The sequence below is a fragment of the Canis aureus genome, chromosome 31, assembly GCF_053574225.1.
Source record: "Canis aureus isolate CA01 chromosome 31, VMU_Caureus_v.1.0, whole genome shotgun sequence".
NCBI classification, from domain to species: Eukaryota; Metazoa; Chordata; class Mammalia; order Carnivora; family Canidae; genus Canis; species Canis aureus.
Window position 1 is genome coordinate 20,664,538 of NC_135641.1, and position 23,182 is coordinate 20,687,719.

General features: G+C 40.6%; 1 protein-coding gene across 4 annotated transcripts in view; it reads right to left on the reverse strand.

Annotated features, from left to right (window-relative positions):
- MCCC1 (methylcrotonyl-CoA carboxylase subunit 1) overlaps positions 1 to 21,662 on the reverse strand; it is a 65,144-nt gene extending 43,482 nt beyond the window's left edge. The window contains exons 1-7 of one of the 4 annotated variants that reach the window (XM_077879810.1): positions 21,468 to 21,662; positions 17,710 to 17,756; positions 15,923 to 16,059; positions 12,228 to 12,323; positions 1,630 to 1,751; positions 819 to 966; positions 609 to 730 (exon numbers count right to left, since the gene is read on the reverse strand). In XM_077879810.1, the coding sequence (XP_077735936.1) occupies positions 609 to 730; positions 819 to 966; positions 1,630 to 1,751; positions 12,228 to 12,323; positions 15,923 to 16,059; positions 17,710 to 17,756; positions 21,468 to 21,556 (761 nt within the window). In that variant the 5' untranslated portion in view covers positions 21,557 to 21,662. Of the gene's footprint in view, positions 1 to 608; positions 731 to 818; positions 967 to 1,629; positions 1,752 to 12,227; positions 12,324 to 15,922; positions 16,060 to 17,709; positions 17,757 to 21,462 lie in introns of all 4 variants that reach the window. The other 3 variants (XM_077879811.1, XM_077879812.1, XM_077879813.1) reach the window with 3 other exon arrangements.
- Between the last annotated feature and the right edge of the window lie 1,520 nt (positions 21,663 to 23,182).

The window sequence follows — 23,182 nt, forward strand, 5'->3', positions numbered from 1 at the left end:
TTAGACTAGAATTAGGACAGCAAAATTATTTAGTATATGTAAATGCTTAGATTGTGCCAAATGGTTAAGTATGATATACAGGTGAGATGTTAGTATTATTATTGGTCAACACTATCAATTCAATTTAGGTATCTAGTCCCAATTTCTGAGCATCTCAACCAATGCTTACAGACTTTCATAAAACTAAATTTCTTAGAAGAATTTTTTTATTTTGAAAAAAACCCCTACGTTCCATCAACAAGAAATGGATTGAATACATTAATGGTACATCTATATCATGGATTTATTAAGCTCAATAAAAAGTATAGGGTAGACCTACATTTACTGGCATGGAAAGATGGCTCTGATGTCATATTAGCATGTGATACTATGTAAGACTAAACTCACTGTACTTCTGAATGTATTTTGTATTCTGTGTGTATATGTATTTCTATTCCCCTAGGAAATGCTTGGAGGAATGCACATCTTACACATTAAGTGGTTACATCAGGGGGGTGGGATAATGTACTATGGTACTATTAGAACTTTATATTTCATATAATTTACATGCATTTCATTTATAATTTAATTTTAAAAGGCTAAGTCAGAAAAAAAAAAGGTGAACCCACCTTGGCGTGTCCACAAACTTCTCAATCAGCATCGCATCATCATTGAAAGACTTCTTAGCTTCTCTCCGTGCTGATTCTAACTGCTCTTGAAATTCTTCCTCAGATCTAACGATCCTCATCCCCTAAGATGGCAAGATAGTTAGGACTACAACCTAAATAAAACAAAGAAGCCTAGCCTGAAATGAAAAACACGAGCACGCACAATCTTACTTTTCCTCCTCCACCACGGACGGCTTTAATCATGACAGGATAACCGATTTTCCCCGCGTGCTCCCTCAGGCACTGATCTGACTGGTCCTCGCCATGATAACCTTCCACAACAGGCACTCCGGCAGCAGCCATAATGGATTTGGATGTGCTTTTGAACAAAGGAGGTAAGATGTTTTGATTCTATGAGTTATTTCTTTTTTTTTTTTTTTTTTTTTTTTTTTAATTTTTTTTTTTTTTTTAATTTTATTTATTTATGATAGTCACATAGAGAGAGAGAGAGAGAGAGGCAGAGACATAGGCAGAGGGAGAAGCAGGCTCCATGCACCGGGAGCCCGACGTGGGATTCGATCCGGGGTTTCCAGGATCGCGCCCTGGGCCAAAGGCAGGCGCCAAACCGCTGCGCCACCCAGGGATCCCTATGAGTTATTTCATAGAAGGGAAACACAGAAACAGCCCAGTGTATAAGTACAATGGAACTTTAAAAATAACATCCTATAGGTAAAGAAAACACTATACAGTCTGAGACAACAAATATTAACACAAATATTAAAATATTAGGTTTTCTGTGATAACTAGGAATCCAGTTTTTCATGTGATAGCTCTTCCCACCTTGTTTTTAATCCCTAAAACTAACTCATACATTGATTAGAAACCCTAAGTAGATGAACATTTTCTGTAACTCGCTGGAGTGGCAGATGAATAACTTATGCCTATGACAACCAAAGGTTATAATGATCATATCTATTACAGGTTGCAGAAACTATTTCAAATAACCTTTCTATGGTCATATTTAAAAGATATAAATTCATACCTCTTTATACCCATGTCTTTAATTGCAGATGAAGGAGGACCTACAAAAATAATTCCTTCTTGTTTACACAGTTCGGCAAATTCCATGTTTTCTGAAAGAAAACCGTATCCTGGATGGATAGCCTAGAAGTGAAAATGAAAGGACAAAGTTACTAGCACTTCATGGGCACACTGTGTGATGCAGGGGATGTCGTCTTCCTCTCAAGAAGCATCTCCCTACACTGGTGGGAAGTACCCTATGGGCTCTATCAAAATCTGTTTCCAAAGGGATATCTGAAACATTCACACTAAAGTTTTGAAGACTTAACTGAACCAAAAAAATCTGTACTGGGGATCCCTGGGTGGCTCAGCGGTTTGGCGCCTGCCTTTGGCCCAGGGCGTGATCCTGAAGCACCGGGATCGATTCCCATGTCGGGCTCCCAGCATGGAGCCTGCTTCTCCCTCTGCCTGAGTCTCTGCCTCTCTCTCTCATGAATAAATGAATACAATCTTTAAAAATAAAAATAATAATAATAAATTTTAAAAAAAGAAAAATCTGTACTTCTTTTTATTGTGGTAATATATACACAACATAAAGTTTACCATTTTAACCACTTTTACTTGTACAGTTCAGTGGCATTACAGTACATTCACAATGCTGTGCAACTATTAACACCATTCATTTCCAGAATGTTGTCATGATCCCAAACAGAGACTGTGTATACCCATTAAATATTAATTCCACATTCCCTGATAACCTCTATCTTACTGTCTCTATGAATACCCAATCTAGGAACCTAATATAAATGGAGTTGTACAATATTTGTCCTTTTTGTGTCTAGCTTATTTCATTTAGTATTACGTTTTCAAGGTTCTTCCATGTTGTAGCATGTATTAGAATTTCATTCGTTTTCATAGCTGAATAATAAAACACTGTGCATATTCCACATTTTGGTTTTTTGCTTATCCATTCATCTGTTGATGGATGTGTGGATTGTTTCTAACTTTTGCTTTTGTGAATAACACTGCCATGAACATTGGTATACAAGTACCTGTTTGAGTCCCTGCTTTAAAAAAATATACCTAATATGTATCTATAAGTGAAATTGTTCAATTATATAGAAGAATCTATATTTTAATTTAAAATAATACTGCTATTAGGGTAGAGTGTCAATGAATATTTGCAAGCAGAAGTAAAGGGCCCCCAAGTAGCAAGGTGGGGGGTTGTTTACTCTGTCTCCATACAAAGCTGGCCTAGAATTGAAACCATGGTACCCAAAATCTGAAAGGAACACACTAGCACAATAATACCTCGTTTATCTTTAGGTCACTATCTGCCAATATCATCTTTCCAGAAAAAAAGCTAAGAAACAAACAAAAAGTCACATATTAGAGTCTATATACACTTAGTGAAGAGGACCTAGTCACTTGCAACTTACTCAGAGTTTTAAGAAATTTATTTGTAAAAAAAAAAAAAAAAAAATTTATTTGTATGCCTTTTTAGCCCACAGAAGAGGAAAATCAATACCTGGAAAAGAGTAAGATTCCTAAGAGCAAACATATAGCAAAAAGGGAGGATACAAAGGAAAGCAAAAAGCACAACAGTCTTACACGATTTATGAGGGATAAAGCAACTTTCTCTCCAACATCAACAGCCCTGATGGCATTTTTATTCTTTGAAAACAGTAAGTATATATAATGATTATAACCAAAAGAATGTAAAAAGAAAAAAGTTCAGCTAACACTATTTCAAAACAGACACATTCAAATGATAGTTATGTTTCAGGGGCACCTGGGTGGCTCAGTTGATTGAGCAACCAACTCTTGCTTTTGGCTCAGGTCATGATCTCAGGGTTGTAAGATGGAGCCCCACTTTGGGCTCCATGCAAAGTGTGGAGTCTGCTGGAGATTCTCTTTCCTCTCCCTCTGCCCCTCCCTCTAGTTTATGCGTGTGCTTTCTCTCTCTCTCTTTAAATAAATAAATAAACAAATATCTTTTAAAAACCACAAATAGTGGCAATGCTTCAAAATTAAAGAGGTATGCTTTAGGTGTCCAGGAAACTCATATGAATAGAAAACTCACAGCTTAGTGACAGCAAACAACAAAATGCTAGATAATCACAGTTTGATGTCTTTTAAACCAAAGTTTGGGCAGTCCGGGTGGCTCAACGGTTTAGCGCTGCCTTCGGCCCAGGGTGGGATCCTGGAGACCCAGGATCGAGTCCTACATCGGGCTCCCTGCATGGAGCCTGCTTCTCCCTCTGCCTGTGTCTCTGCCTCTCTCTCTCTCTCTCTCTTTCATGAGTGAACAAATAAAATCTTTAAATAAATAAATAAACCAAAGTTCAGTTTCAGTAATTTTATATGAAATATCAAATATTTATGTGAAGCAAAGTGAAACAGGTCTACATCCCAGTCCTCTCTGGTGTTTTAACAGGTTGGTTTGTTTCTTTTTAGTATGATTTACAGTACATAACATTCACTCATTTATAGTTTAATTTAGCAAATTTATACAATTGTGCAACTATTACTATAATCCAGTTTTAGAATACTTCCACTGCTTGAAAAAGTTCCTGTATGCATAATTGATTAATCTTTGCTCCCAGAACCAGGCAACTACTGACCTGCTTTCAGTCTCTTATAATTTTGCCTTTTTTAGAAATCTTATATAAATGGAACCACATAGTATAGAGTCTTAAGTGTCTAGATTCTTTAACTAGTGTAATGTTTTATGGCTCATCCTGTATGGATGAGCAGTTCATTTCTTTTTATAGATCTTTTTTTTTTCATTCAAGAGAGACACACAGAGAGAGGCAGAGACACAGGCAGAGGGAGAAGCAGACTCCACACAGGGAGCCCAATGTGGAACTCGATCCAGGACTCCAGGATCACACCCTGGGCCGAAGGCAGACGCTAAACCACTGAGCCACCCAGGCGTCCCTTTATAGATCTTTTTATATTTGTTGATGCACTGAATGGATAGCCCACATTTTGTTTATCCACTCATTTGGATTTTTTCCAGTTTGGGGCTATTATGAATAATACTGCTATGAACATTCATGTACAAGTAAGTCCATGTGAATATATTTTTCATTTCTCTTGAGTAAAAACCCAGGAGTACAATTATTGGGTCAAAATATAGTAAGCGTATGTTTAACTTTTTAAAAGCCAGCCAGTTTTCTTTCTTTTTTTTTTTTTTTTTTTTTCCAGCCAGTTTTCTAAAGTGGCTGTATTATTTCACATTTCCATCAGCAATGTATGATGCCTCTAATTTTCTCCATATCCCTGCTAACACATGGTATTATTGGTCTTTTTGATTTTAGCCTTTCTAGTGCCTACAGGTTATATATTGCATCTCCATTGACATATAATTGATATACCATAAACTTAGCCAATACAAGTTGTACAGTCATTACCATATCTAAGACACTGAATAAGATCTAATAACTTTTCATTACCCTCGAAACAAATTCCATGTCTATTACCAGTTATTTTCCATTCCCTACATATCCCAAGACCTAGGCAACCACTGATCTATAGATTTGCCTATTTTGGATATTCCATGTAAATGGAATCATACAATACACACAGACTTCAGTGATTGGCTTCCTTCTTCCACTGAACACAATATTTTCAAGGTTCATCCATTTTTTTTAGCATGTATCAGCACCTCTTTCTTTTCTTTTTTTCTTTTTTTGCTGAGTTTAGGTTTATCTTTTTGTATATAAATATCCAATTGTTCCAGCACAATTTGTTGAAAAGACTTTCCCACTGAATTACTTTATTTTTTTTAAAGATTTTATTTATTTATTCATGAGAGACAGAGAGAGAGAGAGAGAGAGAGAGAGAAAGAGAGGGACAGAGACAAAGGCAGAGGGAAAAGCAGGCTCCACGCAGGGAGCCCGACGTGGGACTCGATCATGGGTATCCAGGATCAGGTCCTGGGCTGAAGGCGGCGCTAAACTGCTGAGCCACCTGGGCGGCCCAAAACATAGGTATATGTTACCTATGTTTGTAACTTTTCTTAAAGGTTTTATTTATTTATTTATTTATTTATTTATTTATTCATGAGAGAGAGGCAGAGACAGAGGCAGAAGCAGGCTCCATGCAGGGAGCCCAATGTAGGACTTGATCCCAGGATACCGGGATCACGCCCTGATCTGAAGGCAGATGCTCAACCACTGAGCCACCCAGGCGACCCCCCACTGAATTACTTCAGTACTTTTGTTCAAAAATTAATTGACCATACATGTGGTAAGTTTAGTTTGGGACTTTCTATTCTGTTGCATTGACATATGTATTTATCCTTCTAATACCATATTGTCTTGGTTACTGTAGGTTTATAATCAGTTTTGAAATCCGAGAATCTAAACCCTACACATTCATGGTCTTTTCAAAATTGGGTTTTTTTTCTTAAAGATTTTATTTTTAAGTAATTTCTGCACCCAACATGGGGCTTGAACTCTCAACACTGAGACCAAGAGTTGCATGATCTGTTGACTGAGCCAACCAGCACCTCTCAACTAGTTTTAACTATATACTAGTCCTTGGGGTATTTTAGGACCAGCTTGTCAATATTTACCAAAAAAAAAAAAAAAGCCTATTGGGATTTTGATCAAGATTGCCTTAAATCTACAGATCTATTTGGAAAGAATTGCCATCTTAACACTATTGATTCTTCCAATGATATATCTATCCATTTATTTAGAACTTTAATTCCTCTCAGCAATGTGTTATAGCTTTCATGCATAGATCTTAAACCAATTGGCTTACACTAGTGCTAAGTTTTTTATTTTTACTGATGTTATTGTGAATATAACTGTCTCCTTAATTTCATTTTCAAAGTGTTGCTAGCCTCCCTTCTTTTGAACAGATACGTAATTCAACAAAACTCTGATGAACCAGGTAAATCCTCTCCCTTCATAACTAAAAAGAAAAGCATCTATCCCCTTGGGAAAAAAAAAAAAAGTCCAATCACACATGAGGGAATGACCTCAAGAAGTTTTACCTAATTTATCTTAGGAGAACAATTTAATATAACCAAAGCCCAGTATTCTTGAGCATGTGAATATATTGAAGAGGAAAAATCAATAATACTACTGTTACCAGGGGGCTAATTTCTCTAGCTATCAGGCATATATTCAGCCATCAATTCACTCTGGTCACAGGATTGCAAGCCTGTTTAGATCATTCATTCCATAGTATTAATGTGCCTCTAACAGTAAAGATAGAAACTGTTATCTCCTACCCTTAAATCCTTGACATAAAAGTAATTTATGCTTTTAGTGTATAACCTTTTTTTTTTTTTTTTAATGTATAACCTTTCTGTTGCATTTTTCAAGTATATGTACAGATCCAAAGTTGTTAGCTCTGCCTTCAAGCAAAAATGAGAGGTGTCCTTTCCTTGGTGAAGAGAACTAGTCATACTCTTTAAATTCTTATTATCAAGAGTTTCCGACCCACATCCCTGATACTTGGACATATGAATTTCCTTTTGGTCTACTACACAGATTATCAGCGTTTAAATAACTTGCAATATTCATTAAAGTTATCAGTGATTTTGTTTTTTTTTGTTTTAATTTTTATTTATTTATGATAGTCACAGAGAGAGAGAGAGGCAGAGACACAGGCAGAGGGAGAAGCAGGCTCCATGCACCGGGAGCCTGACGTGGGATTCGATCCCGGGTCTCCAGGATCGCGCCCTGGGGCAAAGGCAGGCGCTAAACCGCTGCGCCACCCAGGGATCCCTATCAGTGATTTTGAAATGCTTGTAATAAAGCTACTCATTTTTGGTGGCACATGAAAAAAAAAACAAACTGGAGCACTCACAAAACATTAATGCCCAGGAACTAATCCCGTACACTGAAGGGATAAAAGTCTTTTTTAAACCTTTCACTAAAGAGTAATACACATACAGAAAAGTACATGTCAGAAGTATATAGCTTTTATAAATAGTTTTCACTAACTGAATACACCTGTGTAACCAGCACCCAGCTCAAGAAACAAAATATCACTCATATTCCACAAGACCCCTATCTGTTTGCTTCCAGTAACTATAGGGCCCTCCCCTAAGAAACTATGGCAACAGTTTCTGGAAAAGGCTCCTCAAGTAATTTTAATCATCAGCACTCACTACTTCATCTTTCCCAGGCAGAGAAGGTCTGAGACAAATGACAACCAAGAGAACTAGAGAATCATTACCTTTTCTAGATTCTCTTGAGATAGCCATGTCAGCAGGCACTGCTGCCTCCACTAGAAATTTAGCTCACGTGCCAATTTTACTCTAGCATCAATAAAAATGCCTATGTCAAAACGGCTACTTAACAATTCTACATTCTGGGCAACCTTCTTTCAAAATCCCTATACAAATGTTATTCAAAGTCCTATTATCAGAATGATCAGTAAGTTTCTTCTTCAAAGTTAAAGCAAGGTTTACTCTCCTAATTGACAAGTATCCTTTTATTAGAGGCTCATAAATCGCAGCTCAGCAAATTTCCTTTTTTGGGCAGGATTTCAGGAAGAACTGAAGTAGGTTCCTTCAGCCTAAGTTTTTTGACTTAATTCCAATCCCTAAACCCAATAAATAGTTCCATACTACTAATTTTTCTGTTATTCTTTGTTTTAATTACTACCTATGCTGTTTACAAGTCACCTCAAATCTTGAATATTCAGGCAAAGAGTGTGAAAATTATTTATTCTTTCTTCACTGTTTGTTCGTATAGCATTCAACATAGTATCAGTCCAAATAGACACAGAGTTAATAAATTCCCCAGAATTAACATATTATTCACTTGCTATAGGGTTGTTATTTAAACTGAAAAATAGCCTCAGCAAACCATCATTAAAAAGGGAGAAGGAGGATCCTTGGGTGGTGCAGCGGTTTAGCGCCTGCCTTTGGCCCAGGGCGCGATCCTGGAGACCTGGGATCGAATCCCACATCAGGCTCCCGGTGCATGGAGCCTGCTTCTCCCTCTGCCTATGTCTCTGCCTCTCTCTCTCTCTGTGTGACTATCATAAATAAATAAAAATAAAATAAAATAAAATAAAAATAAATAAATAAATAAATAAGGAGAAGGTTTTAGGGATCCCTGGGTGGCACAGTCAGTTAAATGCCCGACTCTTGGTTTTGGCTCATGTCATGAGGTTGAGCCATGGTAGGACTCACACTCAGTGTGGAGTCTGCTTAAGATTCTCCCTTCTCCCTCTCCCTCTGCCTCTCTCTGCCCTCTGCCCTTGCTCCCCCACTCTCTCTCTCTCAAAAAAAAAAAAAAAAGAAAAAGAAAAGAAAAAAAGATTTTCACTTCTAAGGAAATAACTGATCAGAGAAAAAACAATGATAAGGAAGCTGGCTGGCTTATGGCAAACTATTTTTAATTAAAATTTTTGATTAAATAGTACTTTCCCTTTTACCAAAATGCAAAGCAACAAAGTTCCACTGCTCAGCCTGGTCTAACATAGGGCTGGAAGTCAGAAGACTCTTGTTTAATCCTCTCCTTGAATGATAGGTTTTTCTTTCAAGGTAATGGAGGGTCTTAATAAAAATGCAAATTATCCATAAAAATGTAAATTACAGTGGTTTGGAGTGAGGCATTTCTACTGAGCTCCCAAACAATGCTACAGATGATGCTCTGATTCACAAGACTAGATGATTTGGGGTATCATGTAACCTTCTGTGCATTAGATTTTACATCAGTAAAATGATGATAATAATACTATGTCATGATGCTCAAACACATGATAAAGGCCTACAAAGCTCAAAATCATGCTGCCTCTACCTCTCTCTTCATCATCTCCTTCCACACCATCTTCCAAACCCAACTTTCCACACCGTGCTTTGTGAGGAGGCTATGCTGGCTTCCTGCTGGGTTCTGCCTGCAGAGGTCATAGCAGGGAAACTGGAAGCAGGAGCAGCTTTCCTCTTCTTCCAGCCTGGGCAGCAGCAGTTCATTCGTCAGCTTCTTTATGATCCCCTGAACCAGCCTCACTCCACCCCCCACAGCCAGGGAGGCTGCCCCACAGAGAACCAGCACCAGCTACAGAAGGTCCTTCCTCTAACGTCTTCCCCAGCCCAAGGGGTAATTGTCAATCTCTCTCATTTTTATCACTGGGTAACTTCAATATACTTTTTTTTTCTTCAGCCCCCTAACACTGTTGGAACTAATTCCTCAACTGAATTCCCTCCACTGAAATATTTGGGGGGGGGGGGCACCTGGGAAGCTCAGTTAAGTGTCCAACTCTTTGTTTCAGTTCAGGTCATGTTCTCAGGGTCATGAGATGAGATCAAGCCTGGCATCGGGCTCCATGCTTAGCAGAGTCTGCTTGAGAATCTTTTCCTCTCCCTCTGCCTTTCCCCAGCCCCAGCCTCCTCCCCCCTTTCCCCCTCCCCATGGGGCTCACTCATTCTCTCCCCTAAAAACAACAAAAAAAGAATTACATAATAGAATTTCAGTGTTCCCAACTGAATCCTGAATGACAGCCCCTCACTGCCTTCACTGCATCCACACTGAATACTACTGCCCCTTGAACACCAAGCTTATTTTCTTTCTTTTTTTTTTTAATTTTTATTTATTTATGATAGTCACACAGAGAGAGAGAGAGGCAGAGACACAGGCAGAGGGAGAAGCAGGTTCCATGCACCGGGAGCCCGACACGGGACTCGATCCCGGGTCTCCAGGATCGCGCCCTGGGCCAAAGGCAGGCGCTAAACTGCTGCGCCACCCAGGGATCCCCCAAGCTTATTTTCATCTCAGAGTCCTGGCAACTGCATTTGCCTGAATCTCGCTCTTCAAATTCTTCAGATGGCTGGCTCCTCATTAGTCAAGGTCTCTGTTCAGCTGTCACCTCTTCAGAAAGGCCTCTACTGACCACCCTATTTTAAAGTATCTCGTAACCCATCTTTTTTTTTTTTTTTAATTTATTTTATTTATTTATGATAGTCACATTGAGAGAGAGAGAGAGAGAGAGAGGGGCAGAGACATAGGCAGAGGGAGAAGCAGGCTCCATGCACCGGGAGCCCGACGTGGGATTAGATCCCGGGTCTCCAGGATCGCGCCCTGGGCCAAAGGCAGGCGCCAAACCGCTGCGCCACCCAGGGATCCCCAGTCTCGTAACCCATCTTTATCCCCTTATCCTGCTTTACTTTTCTCCACCACTTATAATATTGTTATTATTTCTTTACCTGTTTAAGTATTTATTTACTTTACCTGTTTAAGTGTTTAAGCTACAAGAGTGTAGCTTCATAGGGTAGAAACTATGTGTCTTATTCATTGCTGCACCCAAGCTTAGAAGCTGACATAAAGTGGAACACCAAGGAATTCTGAGAATAAACCCATGAAGGATAAGAGAAGGGGGGAACAGAATACTTCAGGCAGGTGAATAATACATGTGAATGTTTAGGATACACATAAGCATGTGTATAAAGGAGACAGAGAAGTTCATGGTAGCTATAATAAAAGAACTGGTGATGAGAAAAAAGTTTTGACAAATATTGGAAACTCTTAAATGCTAGGCTAACGAGTTTGAACTCTATTCTGTAAAACCACTGAAGATTTACTCACCAGGGGATAGGATGCTCTTTTTTTTTTTAATTTATTAAAAAAAAAAAAAGAGCAGGGAATAATAATGAAACTAGTGTTTAAGAAACACCTGTCTAAAAGTCTGGAAAACTAACTGAATCTTGAATGACAGCCCCTCACTGCCTTCACTGCATCCACACTGAATATTACTGTCCCTTGAATACCAAGCTGTTTTCATCTCAGAGTCCTGGCAACTGCATTTGCCTGAATCTTGCTCTTCCAAATTCTTCAAATGGGTAATGGACTTAGAAAGAGGAAAACTGGCTGAGAATCAGAAATCTAGATGAGAAATCCTAAGGACTGGTTGTGTGATTAAAAAAAAAAAAGAACTACTTCTGGAGACATTTCAAAAGAAGACTCCACAGAAGTTGGTTCCTATTTTATTTTGATGTAATAACACTGGAGTTTTGAGCCTGGGATACTAGAAAATTCGGGAGTGGGGCCTAGAATGGGATGGGGAAATCAGGAGGGAAACAGATTTCTTTCTTGATAATATTTTTTTCTTGAAAAGTATAGTAACATCTATTTCCCACAAAGGATCTGATGTTCTTAAGCTCTTGTTTTGATGATAGAAGGACTGAATTCCCTCTTAATTTTAATTTATAATTCAAACCTTTCCTCTACCTGTTTTCAAAAGATCTAAAGTGCACAGAACTCAGTGAGACAGTGCAATGATTGAGGAATAAGGGACATATCTAGGATACAACATCCCAATAATCAAATATTAACATCTTGGGAATGACTACAAATGGAGAATGAATTCTAAAAATGGTAAGCGGGCAGCCCAGGTGGCTCAGCGGTTTAGTGCCGCCTTCAGCCCAGGATCGAGTCCCATGTCAGGCTCCCTGCATGGAGCCTGCTTCTCCCTCTGCCTGTGTCTCTGCCTCTCTTTCTCTCTGTGTCTCTCATGAATAAATAAGTAAAATCTTAAAAAAAAATAAAAATTAAAAATAAAAATAAATAAAAATAAAAATGGTAAGCAATTTTGTGTAAGTTGTATAAAACTTACTTGTTTTGCATCATAAATCTCTTCACGAGTTCTTACCTGGGCAGCGGAGATCTTGGCCACTTGAATGATTTTCTCCATTGAAAGGTAGCTCTGCTGTGAGGGAGCTGGGCCAATGGAATATGCCTCATCTGCCTGTTTAAGGAATATTACATGTTTAAAAGATCTTACAGCTAGCGCACATTAATATACAATAGAACTGCTTCTGGATCATTTGATTATTATAAATAAAAAGACTGGCTCCCCAAGAACAATGCAAGAATTAAGAAATAGAAGGACCAACTCATGTCTGTTATAAAAATAAGCCAGTTTGGAGTCTTGCCTGAAGAGGATGTTCAAACTTGATCTTTATGTATAAACCAAACACTTGAGTGAAATAAAATGTCTTTAGGATAGAAAGTAACAGGCATTAATCACAGTATCATCACTAGTAACAATTACAAATGTATCTAATGCCAAAAGTATACAATTTGACAAGAGATAGAACATAAGACAGTTGTATACAGCAAGAAATAAAATTATGAAGCTTACTGAAATTTATATAATTATTCAGGTGTGATTATAAAGCTCTTTCTATACATCTGTGAACTATTTTATATCTTCCTTTAAAACTTTCACATAATCACAGCAGCCCTTGAAGCAGACCAGATAGAAAACATCACTCACAAATTCAGAGACTTACTGAATGTCTACTATGTGCCACACTTGAGGTGGGCACTGCCTGTACAACAGGACATGAATGTCACTGTCTGGAGGGAGAGACAGACATCAAACATACATCCACACACTTGATGACAACTGTGATAAAGGCCGTGAAGGAAAAAACTAGGACACAACGTAAGTGAGGACAAAGACAGCAGGCCTGAGGGTGCTCAGGGAAAAGCAGGGAGGGAAGATCAGGGGCTCTTCCAGCATGACCAGGACTTGGTCAGGCAAATGGGTGGAGGATTTAAGAGCTGGGAACAGGAATGGAGATGAGAGCAAGCCTTCCACACAAAGAAAGCAACATAGATGAAGGTCCTGAGCTGCAAAGAAACCTGCCCTGTCTGAAGGACTGAGAGAGGCTTGTGTGGCTGGAGCCCAGTGAGCAAGCGGTCAGGGTCCAGAGATGTGGTTAGACAGACCAGGGAGCACACGTTTCACAGGGCCTCATGGGAGATTACAGCTTTGGTTTTTTTTCCCCAAGGGAATACATAATGAGGTTTTCCAGGTAGTGTTTCTTTTTTTTTTTTTTTTTTTTTAAGATTTTATTTATTTATTCATGAGAGACACAGAAAGAGGCAGAGACATAGGCAGAGGGAGAAGCAGGCTCCTTGTGAGGAACCTGATGCAAGACTTGATCCCAGGACCCCCAGGATCACGACCTTAGCCAAAGGCAGACGTTCAACCACTGAGCCACCCAGGTGCCCCAAGTGGTGTTTCTTGTTTTTAAACTTTTAATTCCACAACACATAAATCCATTCTTAGTCTAAAGAATGTGAACAATGATACAAAGACAAAGGAGCCTTTGGGCAATGCCCTTCTCCCTCACTCCAAATCTCTTCCAAATAGAGCTACTATGATCCATTTGGGACCTTTTTTTCCATATCCATATTCTTATTTATTTGTATATATTTACATAAACACATACAATTGTAGTTTTTGTTTTTATACGAACAGGATCAAACATCTATAATCGCTTTTCTCATAACCACTATATCTTGGGAGCTCTTTCCTTGCTAGTACACATATGTCTACCTCATTTTTATAACTGCATAATGTTCCACAGTATGGAGGTCCCACAGTTCATTTAATTATGTACCTCTGAACATTTAGGTCATAATGGCAAAAAACTGGATGCTGGTAGCAGTTTTGTACACACTTTATTGGCCCAAACATAGGAGTTGTGTCTCTGGACAGAGATTTAGAGGAGCATGTGCTGGTCTGGGTGAAGGATGTAACATTTTAATAGCTCCTGGTTAATCATTTCTTGAAATGGTTATCACCAACATACATTTCCAACAACATACAAATTTGTTTTCATTTATTTATTCATTCATTCATTCATTCATTCATTCATTCATGAGACACACAGAGAAAGAGAGAGAGGCAGAGACACAGGCAGAGGGAGAAGCAGGCTCCATGCAGGGAGCCTGATGTGGGACTCGATCCTGGGTCTCCAGGATCACACACCCTGGGCCGAAGGTGGCACTAAATGCTGAGCCACGGGCTGCCCAACATACAAATTTTTAACCCCATTATAACCACCACTGAATACTATCCATCTTTTAAATTCTTGCTAATCCATTAGATGATTAAAAAAGGTTTAAGGCATTTAAAGCAGAGGAGTGCCATGAAAAAGTCTGATTTTCGGCTACTGGCCTGGCTGAAATGTAGACCATACCATGGGAGTGGTCAAAAAGCAAGTAGGGAGACCACTTAGGAGGCTGTGGCACCAGACTGGCAAAGGTGATGATGGTCCTGACTCAAGGTACCAGTGGTAGAGGGCAGAAAGAAGTGGAAAGAAGTGTTTGGGAAACAGAATAAACAGCACCAGGTGACCGCCTAGATGGGGAAGGGGAAGGATGTTGAGTGGTGGGAAGAAAGAAGATGTTCAAAGACTCCCAGATCTCTGGCATTATGGTTTTTATGTCAATGGTGTTGCCATCTGCTGGGTTAGGGAAGTCGGCAGGAAAAGCAGATTCACTACAGATCAAAGTCATGAGTTCAATTTCAGGCATATTAGTTTGGCACCTGTGACACATCCACGTGGAGATGCTGAGTAGGCAGTTGGATGTACTGGTATCACATTCAAAAGAAAGTCTGGGTTCGAAATAGAAATTTGGAAGTGTCTAGCAAAGCCATAGGAACAGATGAAATGATCTGAAGTGAGAGTATACAGTGAAAAGAGAAAAAGATGGAAGATGCTTAAAAAGGACTCCAGAGGGCAGGAGGACAACTAGCCTTGGATGGGACGAGGACAGACAGACATGGCAAAGATTCTATGGCAGGAAGTGCAGTTCTTCCTCTGTGAATCAAGATCATCAGTTGAGAATAGGTGGGTAGAGGGAAAGTCAGAGGTTGCGATGGAGCAAAGCAGGTTTGAGTTGGTCACTATACAGAATGAGAAAGAAAAGTGGCCAGAGAGCCCATGGGCCTGCCACGCAGTGCTGAAGGCCTAGCTGAGGCTGGATACGATAAATTTCTGTCACTACTCAGAGTCTTGCTGCAGGCATAAAAAAGACCAAGAGCTGAATTCATCCATGGTTCTGGCTGGTGATTAATAAATAGCTAGTAACAAGTGGTAACACTCAGGGGAATGGGATTCTTTTAGCTATAATTTGATAGTTATTAAGCCAGGGCTCAGAAACATTAAGTGGCTCATCAAAGATCCCTTGGCCAGTAAGTGATAGTTGCTAAGACTGGAACCTGGAACCTTCTTATACATCAGGGATCTGGATATGTGGCACTTGAAGTATGATCTGTGGCCACATACTGTGAACTGTTTTAACCAACCCTTGAGGAGACAGGACTTTGTCCATAGTCAACTACACAACTAAACACACTGTTTAGTTCAATTGGTGTTGTATTTAGAAAACGTTCCCAACAGGGATTATCAGTGAGCAGTTTGAACTTGCCCACTTATGTCCTGTTAACACTAGCAAACATAAACTGCCAATATAAAGAAGTGAAATACCAACACAAAAAAAATCCAATCACTTACAAAATTTGACTTTCAGTTTTTAACAACATACCATGTCTACATGCATGGAATTCCTGTCGGCCTCACTATACACAGCTGCGGACCGTATACCCATTTTTTTGGCTGTTCGGATTACCCTGCAGGCAATTTCTCCTCTGTTTGCAATGAGGAGCTTGGTAATTTTTTGTCCTGTTTAAAACACCATGAAAATCATATACAAATGTTACTGGAAAGCAAAGAACAAGAAAGCGAAATAAATATTCCATGCTATTAACCAGCTGATAAACATTTGTTTTGGTAAAATCAGTATAGCAGAGCCTCAAATAACCACTTTAACTAATATTACTGCATTTTTTCCCTCTTCACTGAAATTCAAGATACCCTTACTAACATCAACTCCTAAATTATTCAGCTTTTTCAACTTTAAAATGAAAAGATGCTTCGATATGCCAAAGGTCAAATTACAATAGCCAAAAATCCCTCTCATAGTTAACAGTAATTAATCTTTCCTAAACACTTTTTATGCCTCAGGACCTGTGCTAAAGACTCAATTTGGACTTAAATCTTCACAATAATCCTAGGAAGTAGATACTATTATTATTATATATCAATTTTAAAGATAAACTACCATTCAAAGAAATAGCACTTTCTTGAAATTATATAATTAAAAGAAATAGCAGATCCAGGATTTGAACCCAGGTTAGCTTCACTCCAGAATCTTAATTCCCAGTCACTCCACTCCACTGCCTCTATCCCCCCGTACACATACTCAGGGATGTGTGGTTCCCTTGCAACATCACTGAGGACCATGCCAGTTCATTGGTACCAGTGTCAGAATGACATGTTATTGTATTAATATGTAAAATGTAATTCTATCATCATACATGAAATAAATGTTCCTTGGCAGTTTATAATAGTTATTTTTCTCAAAAAATAAGGTTATATAATTGAAAACAATGTTTTTCTATGGGGATGTATAGAGCCTGAGTTGTCACAACTCACAGGAGCTCCTGGGTTGATGTATGTATATGTGTGTTGCAGGGAGGAAACTATGTCTAATCAACCAGAAGTTATACTTACATATGTTTCATAGTTGATAACTCCATGTAAAATTTTTAAAAAGATTTTATTATTTATTTATTTGACAGAAAGAGAGAGAGAGTACAAGCAGGGGGAGCAGCAGGCAGCAGGGAGAGGGAGAAGAAGATTCCCCACTGAGCAGAGACATGGTGCTTAATCCCAGGACCCCAGGATCATGACCTGAGGTGAAGGCAGATGCTTAACTGGCTGAGCCACCCAGGCACCCCTCCATGTAAAATTTTATTTGAATAAACATTCAGGGGAGCCTGGGTGGCTCCGCTGGTTAAGCATCTGCCTTCAACTCAGGTCATGATCCCAGGGTCCTGGGATGGAGTCGGGCTCTCCACTCAGTGGGGAGCCTGCTTCTCCCTCTGCCCCTTACCCTACTCATGCTTGCTCTCTCTTTCAAATAAAGTAAAATCTTAAAAAAACAACAACATTCTGCTACTTAACAGAACTATTTTAAAGCACTGATTTAGACCATCATAGTTATGCCTTTTCAATTCACTGCAGTAAAGATGATCAAAGAGGCAGAAATAACAAATGCAAATGTTCTCAATTATTTCTGTATACGTTTTAGACTCAACAAGAGAGATCTGACATAAAAAGAGGTAGAAACCATGATTCAATCTTATTAAGAAAATGATCATGAAAATCCCAAATTTCAAAAGTATATGAGAACTAATTCTATGTACACAAATTAAGGAATTAAACACTTCACAATCTGAAGCAAAACCAAGCAGAGAGCAGAGACTGTACCTGTGGTTGTTGCATACTTCACGCTTCTCTGCTTCCAAGTCCATCTCCTATCAAACGAAACCGAACGGAATTATAATTAAATAGGATACACAAGATTAGTTGTTGTTTCAAAAGAATCAAAAAATTTTGAAACTTGAAACCAAGTCCAGATATGACTTTTGTTAAACCTGAAGACTACAAAGTGACTTAATGAGACTTTCTTTGTGGGAAGAAAATTCCTCTAGAAACCGGAAGTTACAGTTCTAGCTGTTGTCCTTGGCACTGGTGTCCTTGAATGGATCACCGCACCTGCTTGCTCCAGAGGCTGGCATGTGGTCAGAGAGTCACTAACAGAAAGTCAAGGTACTTCAAGATCATCCAGTTCAGCTTTTTCACACTTTTTTTTTTTTTTAAGATTTTATTTATTTATTCATGACAGATGGAGAGAGAGAGGCAGAGACACAGGCAGAGGGAGAAGCAGGCTCCATGCAGAGAGCCTGACGTGGAACTCCAGGATTACACCCTGGGCCAAAGGCAGTGCCAAACCACTGGGCCACCTGGGCTGCCCTTTTTCACGCTATTTTGACTAGCACCCAAGGTAAAAATTCTCACAAGCTGGTACACACACAAAACAGAGGTTTCATGACAGAAGATACTCCCTGCATTTTGATACTTTCAGTTCTATTATAGTTTATTAAATAAAATATGCCAAACTACAGTTTGAAAAAATGCCAATCTAATTCAACTCCTGATAAGACAGGTTTGAACAATTCAGCTGGGAGAAATAAAGAGAAGGAGCTGGTCTGGGGCAGCAGACAGAAGCTAGCTGTGGGGTCCAGAGAGCCCTCACCTAACCCACCAGCTGCTGGTGACCCCAGGCAGGTCTCTTTACATCAGGGTGGCCCCCTACTGCAAAACCATGAATAGTAAGATTCCGTAGGAGGGGTTGAGCCTTGGAGGGTATGGTAACTGGTAACATCTAAGATTACCCCCCCCCCCCCCCCGCCCCATAATACCCAATTTTCACTTTGCAACTCAGACTTCAGTGTCCTCACAGAAGACAGGAAACTCCAACAGGTGCTCCTGAAGAGACTTCTCCGTTTTCAAGGTATACACGTTAAGCTGAGGCCTCGTAATAATGAGAAATGGAGAACCAGGGAGGCTAAATGACTTGTTTAAGGTGTCTTAACTAGGTAGAAGTTCATTAAGGCCTAAAACAATTTTTAAGTTCCATGATACCTATGGATACAGCAAGTCACAAAACTGTAACCAAGAGCTGACAAAAGCAGGCCACACTCACTTTGGGAACAAAAAAGCATAATGCCCATCAGGTGTCAGCTAAAAAGAATACACTGGGGAAAACAACAAATGGCAGAAAGAATTCTACCTTTGTCTTTTCCATCCATATCTGGAAGATTTGGCAAAAGTACGGTTGTAAAGAACTTACCATTTCAGATCATTTACAAAGCAGGTGATAAAAGGCATAATTTACATGAGATACTAGGCAACTAAGTGCGTGTAGCATGTCCATGCTGTGTATATGATTAAGTACCCGCCCAGGACTAGCCCTTTCCTGGGGCAGAGGTGCCGGAGGCGGGATTACTACCCGGCGCCCCACAGTCCTTGGCTCCCTTGCACACTCAGTCAGATAACTGACGCCCATGAAAGGTCGGTGGGAAGACTCACAGCTTGGGCACTTGGGTTCCACGCAACAGCTTCCTCGGGAGGCTACTGCTTTCCCACATCTTTCCAATTCAACCGACCCCACTCTCTTGATTTTTAAGGACAAATATCATTTTTCCTTATCTTTAAAAGGTATCATAGCATCTTCTCATCACATTCTTCAGATAGGGTTTGTTTTTTTATTGGTGGTGGTTTTTGTTTTTTAAATTAGATTCAAGGCCTGTCCTGCACAGGTGTATCTAAAAAGTGGCTGCTTCTTGGTAAACCCAGCTTAAGATTTGGATTACGTTTCAAGGCCAATGTTGAACTAAAGTTTTCTTTTGCCATTTGAGTCAAGACATACATACACACCATTTAAGATAATCCTCTATCCCAACAATTTATTTTTTTTAAAGATTTACTTATTTGTTTATTCATGAGGTACACAGAGAGAGGCAGAGACATAGGCAGAGGGAGAAGCAGGCTCCCTGCGGAGAGCCTGATAAGGGACTGAGCCAAAGGCAGATGCTCAACCATGGGGCCACCCAGGTGCCCCATGATGGGGTTTTTTTGTTGTTGTTGTTTTGTTTTGTTGTTTTTAAATTCATGAGAGACACAGAGAGAGAGAGAGGCCGAGAGACAGGCAGAGGGAGAAGCAGGCTCCATGCAGGGAGCCTGATGTGGGACTCGATCCCGGGTCCCCAGGATCAGGCCCTGGGCTGAAGGCGGCACCAAACCGCTGAGCCACCCGGGCTGCCCCCCATGATGTTTTTTGGTTGGTGTATTCCATCTTTCACCATTATCTAAGCTACAACTTAAAATAATGGCTTAAAAAAAACAAAAGAAATTCCTTCCACGAGATAATTCCACCCTAATTCAAGGTAACTTCTGTATCAGTTTATTCTCATTTCTAAAATTCCACCACCAGACAGACTTCTCTGAATTACTAGAGAACAAGACATGTAGCCACCCTCTACAATGATAAGATTTGTAATTCCTTATGCCATTAACCACTCTAACATTTTCCAGGATGACAGCTACTTGAGAACAGCTCTATAGGGAAGATTTGAGAGGGAGAGGGAAGAGAGAGAAAATGGGTCTGTGCAATATCCTGAAGAGCCCTAGAAACCTAAGAAAAGAAAAATGAGGAGATCATCAACTGTTCTATTTTACTCCAGGGCTAGATATACAATTAAATAACTGAAATCTAAGTATCTCTACAGTAACTTGTGGGAAATTAAAGCAAGCGCAAAACTTGACCCAAATGGGTGTCTTGCAAAGGCTGCATTTATGGATTCTTAGGCACCCTCTTTCCATGCATTAACTTATTTAATTCACACAATTTTAGGTGCTCATATTATCTCCTCTAGGAAGAGCATCATCACTTCCTCCTAGGTAAGTAGATTGAAGCACTGCCCTGCCCAACCTGCCCAAGGTTGCTCACACAGCTGGTGAGTAGCAAAGCTGAGCTCCCTGGCTTCTGGCTGCAGTCTGAGCGCCCTTCAGCGTTAAGCTACGTTGTCTTTGCAGAATGGAGGAGGAGGTGAGGAGGAGGATGAAAAGAGCAAAGCAAGACGGAAACCTGAGGGCTTCTCCACTGCCAGAGTTATTGTCCATTGAAGCTGACGGCTCAAAATCTGACACTGACCTGGAGTCGGGTTAGTTAGCTTGCCTCCAAGAACTTTTGAGCAAACAGCCTCTCGGCCGTCTGGAAGGTAAATTTGCTTTCGTTAACCCGATGCACTCCCGCTCCGGGAACGCGGCGGAAGCACGATGTTAACGGCAGCAGCCGTGCAAGCGTCGCTCTGGCCCCGCAGCGAGGCGAGCGCGGGCGCCGCAGAGCCAGCCGCCCCTCCCCCAGCCTCAAAAATGGGGGAAAAAAGAAAAAAAAAGGCAGACAGAGGGCTGCAGGGTGGAGATGGGAAAGGGGGAGGAAAAGGAAGGGCCGGGTGTGCAGATGTCCCCGTCCCGGTGCCCAGACTGAAAGCAGAACCCCCCGAAAGGGGCTGCGGCTTCCTTCCGTCCTCGCCCCGGCCCGTCGTCGCCCTCCGCTCCCGGTCCCCGCGCGCCCCCCGCGGCCCCAGACGCGGCCCCACCGCCCCTCCACCTCACCTTACCCAGGCGCCAGCAGCAGGCTCGGGACTCGCAGCCACCGGTTCCTCTCCGCCGCCACCAGCAGCACCGACGCCGCAGAGGTTGCGGCCATGGCCCTTCAGCGCGGCGGCTGCGCCACTCCTCCGTACACACGCCGCTTCCCACTCCCTGCGAAACCGGCCCTCCGCTCCGCGAGTCTCTTGGCTCCCACCGGCTACCGTCCAGGTCTGAGTCAGGCGCTCGGGAGCGTCTCCATCTAGACCAATCACAGAACAGAGCAGGGCTTCGGCGGCGATGATTGGCCAGTCGGCCCTCGGGGGTGTGGTCCCGCACCTCCCACCCGGTGGGTGTGGCGCCTACGCCACGTAAGGTTGACTCTCGCGGGCCTCAGCGCCGCGGGGCCTGGCTGCTCTTTCTGTGGGTCCCGCGGGTTCCCCGGTTCTCCCTGCGCTCCCAGGAGAACCCGCCTCTTGACCTTTATCAACGAAGCCGTGAGAAAGTGGTGGAGGCGGAGTTCCGGGGGGAAAGTCACAGGCGGTGAGGAGCAGGACACGTAACGGTCGGCTGTTCTCAAGACAGGGGAGAAAGAACCTGAAATAAATTACTAAAATAACATTTAAAAAGTTGAAGCCGCCCGAGCTTTTTTTTTTTTTTTTTTTTTTAAGTGTTGTGGTTGAGGGGTGCCTGGATGGCTCAGTGGGTTAAGCTTCAGACTCTTGATTTTGGCTCAGGTCACGGTCTCGGGCTCCAGAGATGGAGCCAGGGTGGGGCCCCTCGCTCAGCGGGAGCATCTGCTGGAGCATCTCCCTCCCCCTCAACCCCCTCTCCTCCTTCGAGAGTGCTCTCTCTCTCTCTCTCTAAAAAAATAAAAATAATGAAAGATAAATAAGTTTTAGTGCACTATTGGGAAATAGAGGAAGTCAAAACTGAAATTGAAGAATATCCAGAAAATAAACATACTGGAAACACTACATACAGATGCTTCTTTGGACATAGTAAAAGCAGGGCTCAGAAGCAAATTCTTAGCGGAAGTAAAACAATCATCCAACTCAAGGGTTAAAAAGGACACAAAAATAAACATAAGGAAAGCAGAGTAAAGAAATTAGTAACAATGAAAAAAAGAAATTAATGAATTAAGAAAACTCACATTAACTAATAAATCCAGAGGTTAGAAAAGAAATTAATAACATAGTCAATTTAATCGGAAGTAAATGGGGAAAAATGCACATTTGCCATGATAAAAAAAAAAAAAGTGGGAAGACATCACAGACACAGGAAACAAATTACAGATTTGGAGGAACCTAATTTTACTCAACTTTAAGCAAATAAATTTGAAAACTTGGAGGAAATGAATGATGTTACAAGAAATGATTCAATATTAACATAATTACTAATAGTTTAAAAGAAAAAATCTTATGTTCATAGATGCTTAACAAGTCATTAGTAAAATTCAACATACATTCAAGATTCTAAGACCCAATAATTCAAGAAGTGGTATTGGGACAAATGGCTAGCTTTCTGGGAAAAAAGTTGGATCCTTCCTTCTCACACCTAAAGTAAGTTCTAAGTGAATAAGAGATTAATATAAAAGATGGAAGCATAAAAGAGCTAGAAGACATTATGGGAGATCTTAAAGAGGGAAGGTTTTTCTAAGTGTAACACAATACTCAAACTATAACGGAAAAAGAATAAAATTCAACTATGTAATTTTTTTGAAAATCTGCACAGTAAGATGACA